Raw genomic sequence first — 9626 nt, 5'->3', positions numbered from 1 at the left:
ATTTTCACAGAATTTCAAATCTCCCCTAAACGAATAAAACATGGTGACAAAACTAGGCATATTAGTAAAGTTTTTTTCCGTTTTTGAAATTTGGTGAAAAAGTGTGATTACATTGAGATATAACATATCCATTCTCTTCACAAAAAAATCACAAAATAGTCAAAAAAAGATTCACCAAAATATTCTTTTGTCAATGTTACTTGGTAAAAAATCACCTCCCTCTGCCACCTCACGTCTTCATCGGCAAAGGTCGCCGATCAGTCAATTTTCCTCTCATCTTTTCTTCTCCTCTCTCTTGTTCCCTTTCAATCTAACTAATATCTCTCTCTTTCTCTCCTCTCTCCCTCACTAATCTCTCTCTCTCTCTCTCTCTTCAATCTCTCTCTTTAACCAATTCTTCTCTTTCTCCAATCTTTATAACTCCGGCGAAGGGGATGAGCCCCTTCGCTAGAAAAACCAGACCTTCAAGGTCTGGTTTGAACCAGCCAGACCGAGATCTGGTTGTTGAAGCTAGATCCCAGTCTGGTTTGAAACCAGCCCGAGTCAGGTATCAAACCAGACCTTGAAGGTCTGGTTTTTCCGACGAAGGGGCTCCTCCCCTTCGCCAGAGTCATAGAGAGAGATAGAGATTAGTTAGACAGAGAGAGAACATGAGAGAGAAGAGAGAAAAGCATGTTTTTCTTTTTATGTTTTGAAGGTCGTCGACCGGAAAATTGGTCGACCGATGACCTTCACCGTTGAAGACAATGAGGTAACAGCGAGAGGTGATGATCTGGAGGAAAGATAGGTGATGAGATGGAGGAGAGAGAGGTGATGACTAGTTAACAGACATATAACAGTAACTGAAAAACAGGATCATCTGGATATTTTTGATAAAGTAGGGGGCTAAGCAGGAAGCTTGTCGTAAAGTTGGGGGCTATTTGGGAAATAACCCTTAAAATAATAATTAAAAACTCTTATATATTTTTACCAACCATAATAGCTCCCCAACTATAATAGCTCCCCCAACAACAATCTCTAGCTCCACTTACAACACTTATAGCACATGTTAAAGAGAACCAGGGCCGACCCCAACCCAAAGCCACGAACGCCCACCTCTTGATGAAGAATTTAAGGTTATTTTATTACTTATGTTCAATATTCAATACAAAAGTGTAATTGGTAACTTGGTCCATATACTTGTTTACAACCAAACTGATCAGGGTTTATGTCGTCACAAGTTCATTTTTTTAGTAATTTTTCATAAAGCGGTTAAAACAACTTACATTGAGGGCCCCAAAATTGTAAATGGCTTTGGGCCCATTAGCGGTAGGGCCGACCCTGAAGAGAACCCCTAAATCTACCGTTGTGAGAATCTTAAAGGCTAAGAGCATCTCCAATGGGACACTCAATCTCTAACACTTAGAGTGCCACATATGATTTTTTGGAGTTTTTGTTAAAAAACCATCTCCAATGGAACACTTTGTTAAACACTCTATTATGAAGTGGACACATTTATTATAGAGTGTCTAGAGAGAGAAACTCTAAAATGAGAGTGTCTACTTAAGACTCTTGTTACTTTATAATTCCAACCAATAGAAAACCTTAATTTTCAGCTATTTTTTTCATATTCAATTTAAGAGTGACATGTCTATTAAGTAAGAGACTTTAGAGATCTCAATTGGAGACCAAACAAATTTAGAGTGTCTTTATATTGACATTAGGAAAGAGAATTTTTATTTGACACTTGACAACTAGATTTTTAGAGTGTTTGTTAGAGTGACCCATTGGAGATGCTCTAAGCTGTGTTCTAAAGCTTTAGAAAACCCCAAAGGGCACGCAGAATGTTACTAGAGGTTGATCATAAACCACCACTATAACCCCACTCAATCATTGTATTTATAACCTTATTCTTTTTGTTATACTAACGATCTTCATCTTCTTTGAGGAATTTTTACAATTCTCTGAAGTCTATCTACATGTTATGAAATCTTCAAGAAACTCCGTCGAGAAAAAACGTAGTAGCAATTGGTGGAAAGATATTGATCAGTCGGTTCATTGCCACCAAAAAAACGAGGGTATTCCTCAAGTTCTAAAATCTTCATGGGTTCGTCGTTTGAATTCGAAACTCATTTCTCCAGTTGAGACAATCAATGATGAAGAACAAGCTTCATTTGTACCATTAATTCCTGTTAATTCATCTTCCACGACTGGTTTTGGTGCTACCCAAGTGTGCAACCGGACTACCATCCAAACTGATAAACCCCAAACCCTAACTTCCATTACTAATGGCCATACAACTTATTTTCTTAATCAACTTCTTAAAACCCATAATGAAAATCATAGTTCGAAAACAGATCCTGTTAATTGTACCTTTCCTGGGTTTGGGTCGTTTCAGCTTAAGAATGATTGTTCAGAGATTCAAGGGAGAAAAGGAGATCTGGGTCAAGTAGTGAAGGAGAAAAGAGAACAGCAGAAAATGAAGAAAAACCCTTTCTTGCAACGAGGTAGGTTTTCTAAAAGCCACAACAAGACTCTAGTAACTGATGATCAGAACAGAATTCCCCTATCACCATCTTCTTCTACAATTTTGTCTGGTCCAAAGAAGTCATTGGATCAGAAAACTACAGTAAGTGAATACATTTCTGGTTCCTTGGAAGAAGATAATGATAAGAAATTGATAAACCTGAACTCGAAAGCTCTGATCAATGGGGAAGATCAAAGGCAACATTTCTCTGTGGATCAATGGCCTATGTATAGAGTCTTTCATGGCAGAAGTTCTCTTTCTAGAACCAGAAGTAATTTTCTCGACAAACCATAAATCCTAATCTTTCATATATCTCACTCAAGAGTTAACTGAAATTGCTTGTTTTGTAATATGCCAGGTACCACTTCCCATGAAAGTCGCTGGGGTGATGATGATGATGCTAGTAGAATTTGTGAGGTATGAACTTTTTTCTTTTAAAAGGTAATGCTAGATTTATTCACTCTATTAAGAAGACCAGACCAGAGGCAAAGAATAAACAAATAACCTAGCCTGACTACCAACACAAACCGGGTAAATCTGGAGCCTTATACAACAAAGACATAATGTTATAATCCAATCCAATTCGACAGAAGGAATAACCTTTTATTGAATGAAAAATCTTACCCATTATCATGCTCTTTGTTGTTCTTATTAGGTCAAAACAATCAAAGACTAGAAATACATCCTTTGGTTTTGCTGACAAATGTGAATCCACATCTTTATATGTGTTTAAGCATCTTAGATCAACAAACTTCGTTAAAATGTGAGAAACTTCATATCTACATAGATAGTGGAATACAAGTTCAAAATACAAGGTGAAAAGCAAGAAGTTAAGTTTCGACATATTTTGGCCGAAATGATATAAATATTTTCATTTCCATACCTACTGAATTTTCCATCGAACTTTCTCTTCACAATGCCTGATCAAGGAAATAAACTTTTGAAATATTTCGGCCGAAATGACCAAAATATTTACATTTCCGTGGTTACCGAAATTTCCACCGAAACCGAAATTTTATTCCCCGGTGTCAAGATCTCCTTGTTTTTAAGAACAAATATCTCATCAAAGCTAATGTTATGAAGTTTCAGATACATCACCCTAAACTATACTAATTTAGACAACTGAAATCTCAGCTTATGCATGTTGGGGAGGGCTACCCACCCAACAGCACACACAAAATGCTGTGATTTGCAACTTCGAGCTCAATTAAGAGTTTCATCTTAATTTCATCCCTGCATACGTCAAAACTTATATCATTGTTAACTTATTTCTTTGCCGGAGCAATAGTATACTCTAATTTTAGTTTTCAGTAGTAATTGCTTACTGATAGATAATCTTGTGGGGCTGCTAACTGTACAAGTTTTCGTAATATTGTAGTTTATAGGTATTAAATAAAGATACAGTTGTTTCATGACCCGTTTTGGGCCATTTATTGTTGTTTATTTAGGGTTCTACTTTTCGTCCTTTAAGGTTTAAAATGCGGGTCAGGACGGATAAAATTGTCACAAAGAAAATAAGACATTTCTGGATAAGGTTATAACTGTAATGGATATACCGATGCTGTTGGAATCTCTTCAATCTTAAATTGTTTTGTTCTTTCGTCACTAGTGCTTATCATGCGTTCTCTTTGTATTTTCAGGATTCTCGTTTAACTCATGGTAATGTTGTACTAAACCAAGATGAGATAGAAACTCCTTCACCTGCTTGTCGAAATGAAATCCTAGAACCAACTAGTGTCTCTTCTTTCTGGGAAATGAACAGCTTTCAAAGAGCTGACATGGTGTCGTCCACCTTTCGAGCCTGTAAAACTAACAATAGAAAAAGGACTCTTGGCTTGGAAGAGTTTGTTTCGTTGAAGTCCAAGAAGCCTGATCTTCAAGACAAGTAAGAACTATCAGATGGGTTTCTTCCCATTCCGTCTTCATCTATATAATTCTAGTGGAGCAATTTGTCTTTTAGGAGGCAATTTTGATATTGGTAGATCTTCATTCTTCTCTAGAAAATAATTTCATCTGAAATGATTCTCAACTAGAGTGTTCACATTAATCTAGTGTGGAAGAGACATTATTTTCACTATTAACATTGGTATATTAATGGGTAAGCTTACATTTACTTACTGTGCTAAGCTCAATGCTTATTTCGTGTACATCTTTTGCCATCTTGTACATTTCTTGGCAGTCGACGATATTGCTTGTTCCTGCACAGGGCACTGGGCACAGTAAGTCCGGTTATGACATATTTCATCAGTTACAAATCCTTCTAGTGACCAAGATTTGGTCCCCAAAAAGTATCACCAATTTGTCTCCAGTCCTTCTAAGCGCCTGCCACCTGGCATGTCGACTGCTAATTTAGATTAGGGTGCTCCTAAAGGAGCCGCATTTTGGCTATTAGGTAGGGGCCCCTGATATTTGCAAAATTGCTCCTGGCGCCGCCCTGTTTTACGAACTCACCACCCCTTTCTTCTTGGTCCATTTTCATTTTGAATTTCTCTTCCAAGATCTCCACGGAAACCCCTAGATATCTTTTTGTTTTTTGTAGGTTACTCTTTGTTCATTCTCTGAAGAAAAAGACAGCAAAAAAAGGTTTTAAATACCGCAAAAGCTCTAACTTGTGTTTATCTTCTGCTCCTGTTTGGAAGGTTTTCGGAAGGGATTGAATCTTCGAAAAATGTTTCTCATGGGGTTGACTCTCGAGTAGTTTTATAGTGATTTTGTGAGTAGTAATAGACTAAAACAAGTCCCTTTAATTTCTGAATGAGTTCCTTATTTCGTACAAAAAACCTTGCTACTCTATCTATATAGTACATCAAGCTTAGTTGAGTACTTGAGACTTCTAAGCTATAGATGAAATTAGAGGAGGTATTCAACCAAATAGAAAATCAAGAACAGATTCTTTCTGAAAACATCTGATTAATAATACATGCCAAATTTTGGTGTTTGGTATAGGAAGAGTGGTATCTGGTATAGGCAGTGCGTTAGAAAGATCAATTTATGTATTTGCTCTTCCTTTACCAAATTAGATTAAGGAGAACGTTTTGAGGATCACTTAATAAATAATACAAAAATATAAGGACTTGAATAAAAATTAACGATAGATCTAATATTCTATTCACTTATAGTTTTGTCTCACATAAACAACCCAACCCTAATATCGATCACTACTATCAATATCACCGTTAGCATAAGTTTATTGTCTTAGTTTACAAGCTTTTAATGATGCCTCAAGATCTCACGGATGAGTAACCACCATTAATGAAGGAGGCAACCTACATCAAGAAAGAAGAGTCCTTCGACTTAAACGAAGACATCAACTTAAATGAGGACATCGACTTAAACGAGGACATCGACTTAACACAAGGACACCGACTTAAAGGAAGATATCGACTTAAAGGAAGATATCGACTTAAAGGAAGATATATATAATGAAGATAATATTCAGGCAAAGAAAAATCTTTTCTTGTCTTACTCTATGGTTGTACAAACATTTTTAGGGTTTTAGGTCGTTTTTGTTTTAGTAAAGGATTTTCGGTTGGGTCGAATGAAAAAGACAACAAATTTCGCGCAGCTCGACTGAATTAGTCTGTTTTTTCACCCGCTCTGGACGAAATTTGTTGAACTTTTCAGTGGTTCTAGTATGAAAATTTTCACTATTTTCATTCATGAATTTTTGTTTATGCTAAGCGAAACTTCATGTATGTAAATGTCGCTTATATATTTTCGAGTTACATCATGTCTAATTAATTGAATTATTTAGTCTTTCTAGGCCAAGGTTCTAGGGTTAGGGTTTCCATCTCTATCCCTCTCTCATCCAAACGAACAAATTCAAGGGTTTCTATCTCTTTTGGTCGAACAGGTAAAAAAATAGATGGAAATAAATTGAGTCCAATAGGATTTGAACCTATACCAAAGGTTTAGAAGACCTCTGTCCTATCCATTAGTTTCAAGGGTTTCTCTCTTTTGACCAGACATAGTTTTAAGAAGGGACTAATGTTTAATTTTGGGATATTTTTGAAAATAGTATTTATCTCTCCCTAACCTAAAAAGCTTGCTCTCCCTATCTAATGCACTGTCTTTGTTAAACATCGCTCTTCTTATATCAAAGACCCAAATTTTTAAAAAGGATGCTACTATACGAAACATGTCTTAAGTTGCTAATAACACCTATGGAGAAACACCAAAAAGGTAAATAGAAAAAAATGTAAACCGCTTGAGAGAAGGAAAGACCCATTTTTCCTAGAATGAGAAAAAAAGAATTTATCTCTTGTTTGTCAAGAAAAGATAGAATTTATATTTACCGTAAAAATAAACTTTTATTAAAAAGATATTTCATGTAAAAAAAATTCTTATCATTTATAAAGAAAAACTTATTATAATTTTATAAAAAATATATGTTCTTTAACTGTCAAGTGAATAGTTATTATCTTCAACAAAAAAAAAGTGAATAGTTATTTTAATATTAGGTTGATTAGCTTGATTAGCTTGATTAGCAACAATGTAAATAATTTGTTTAAAACTATTGCACAGTTTTGTTTAGCATTTGTCTCTCAAAGAAATATAGGAACAAGACTTTGTTTGGAAATCTTAAAGTCATCCACAAGATTGTGGCATAAAATCAACTACGACATAGTTTTGTGGTGCAACTAGGGTAAAACAGTACATGATTCACCTTTAACAAAATGTACGAAATCACAATTTTTTTTGTAAACTAGGGAAAACAATACATGACTCAGTCGCTAAGATTTTCGAGCAAATTTTACGAAAATATTTATGAATTTCGAACAAGCTCCACTCATCGAGATCAAGAAATATTTTCATTATTGTGTTCGCCTCTTCGAGGTTTTATATTTAGGATCCGTGGGCGATCCGCCTAAAGTAAGAAAAAGAATGTATTGGGATAAGGTTTAAACTTAATATAAAATAGGTAAAAAGTTCATTTTTTTTAATAGTTGTTTTGCCTCGTACAAATACACAAATGTAACAGTAATGTATTGATTGTTTAGTGAATGTGTAGATATATGTAAAAATAAATTTGTTTTGTACGGAACACAAACTAAATTGCGTGAAGTTCAACACTAAAATGTATAAGGTTATTTACATTTTGTTTAATGCAATAAGATAACGATGTTATGCAAAAGTGATTTATTTGGGAAATTCTATAAAATAGTGTATGCAAAAATGATTTGTTCGGTGTATTTCAAAATTTGTATATTTCTGAACTTTTGACCTATTTTGTGTTAATAGTAAACTTATTATGTTATTAAGGTTCATGTTCTGGGCTTCCACCAAAAAAATAAAAAAATATAATAAAAACAACCAAGTGTTTGTTTTAGACTGACAAGTGTCTCTTTTACACAGAAGAGTATATATTTTACCTTAGAAAAAAGAAAGGCAATGAATAGACAAGTATATATATATAAAAAAAAACATCTACTTGTTTCAGACAAACAGTAGTATGTCTGAATCTAAACATGTAAGTATTTACATATATTACTTTCTTTTTTGTTGAAAATTTACATATATTACTTGAGAAAAATAAAGAAACATTTAAAAAAAAAAATAGAATTGTATGATAGAAACTGGTGTGGATGACGTATTGCACTTCGTAACACCTTAGGAAAAAAGTGTTCCAAGATATTGTATCATATTTTTAGAAAAAAATATAGTATCTATCGGGCATAAACTAGAGGCCGGTGACCAAGGATGTTCTACAACAAAACACATTATTTTTTTTAAAAACTAATGAATCACTACGAATATCCTATAGGAAAACAAACACAATCAAGCTGACTCCACCAAGTAACCTAAACAAAATCTAGCAACATGTTGATTAGACTTAGATTTAGTGAATGGGTTAGTCAGATGCACCTAAAAGTCTAGACATCTCCTACTTCGTAACGAAGCTTGAACTATGATTATTAGAAGGGTTACTCGGTCACAGTACAACGGTCAAACAATTCTCCAGGAGACAGACGACTATGAAAGTTGGATAACCAACCTACCTTTGGCAACGTTTCCTCTTCTCAAGGGGGCCTTTGAAAAGAATTGAATGCTCGAACGTGAAGGATATGTCATTTCAGTCTGAAGGAGATGTCCTTCTACCAAGATGAAAATGCGCTCAATTTGTTAGATAGAATAACGATGACCTTATCCGAAAGATCATCTAGTCCGGTCAATTTAGGGGTCGTAATGCTTAGCTAGAAGCCAACTACGATCGTCGGGTCACTTCGGTGATTCGCGGCTAACATAGACTGGATCCTACAATGGGTTACACCAAAGAGTGGTGGCTTGATCGGAGAGAGTTGACTATTAAAAACTTGGCAAATAGATGTTGGTAAAATACGGTAAAAATAAAATTATTCTACTATGCAGCGGAAAAAGAATGTTTAGCATGTTCTATAAACATGAAGCAATCAAAAAGATAATATTAGATCATACCTGAGAGTTGTAGATGGAATAAATAAGAAATAAAACCAATCCGCAACCTCTCTGATTTATGCTTAATCTGTACTGTTGTAGTATTTCAGCTACAACTCTCCGGATATAACTCTGAATGCTCTGACACTTTCAGGATCGACTGGAAATCGTAGCTGAACAACTTTGTCAGAAATAGCTCTAGGCCAATTCGGCTCCGAAGGTGCTCTAATCTGCATGTTTCTGTTACGAAGTAAAACTGCAGTTTTTCTGAATTGAAGTAGGGTTTCAACTAGAAGATAATGCTTCCCCTTAGTTTCTTAATCTTAATGAACTCCTCCAATTATGATGCTAGACCTCAGTGGAGAAGTCAACCTGAAAGAGTATAAGCAAAAGAAGAAGAAACTGAAAGGAGGTTCTAATCTATTTTAGAAAATGAGAATGTGTGTGTTTTTAGAGAATGGAGAGGGGGGTTTTTATAGGTCAGGGGAGTTGATTTAGGCGCCTAGGGTTTTACCCCTAGGTGTGCCGCCTCCCCCATGTGGGCCCCACCTCCAATGCTTTCTCTAAACCCTAATCCTTATCTTTAGTTTTATCTCTTCTTCTTTCCTGAAATACCCTTAACGTGCATCAACGGTTTAGAGCTTTAAGATTAGGATCCAAAGCCTATTATTGAATCGACCAAGTGGGTCCATCAACCCACAGGACT

The 9626-nt window shown here is 35.2% G+C and overlaps 1 protein-coding gene across 1 annotated transcript; it reads left to right on the top strand.

The window, feature by feature from the left end:
• Positions 1–1643: 1643 nt before the first annotated feature.
• On the top strand, positions 1644–4623 carry LOC147567743 (uncharacterized). The gene is made up of 3 exons (XM_086654333.1): positions 1644–2777; positions 2865–2923; positions 4147–4623. The coding sequence occupies exons 1-3, from the start codon at positions 1964–1966 to the stop codon at positions 4393–4395; spliced, it is 1122 nt and encodes a 373-aa protein (XP_086510459.1). The 5' UTR covers positions 1644–1963; the 3' UTR covers positions 4396–4623.
• Positions 4624–9626: the final 5003 nt, after the last annotated feature.

Source organism: Eschscholzia californica, unplaced genomic scaffold (assembly GCF_041429995.1).
Source record: "Eschscholzia californica isolate CP2 unplaced genomic scaffold, dmEscCali1.0.p SCAF_1, whole genome shotgun sequence".
Lineage (NCBI taxonomy): Eukaryota > Viridiplantae > Streptophyta > Magnoliopsida > Ranunculales > Papaveraceae > Eschscholzia > Eschscholzia californica.
Note: the sequence above shows the minus strand (reverse complement) of the source record. Positions and strands in the feature narration are given on the sequence as shown.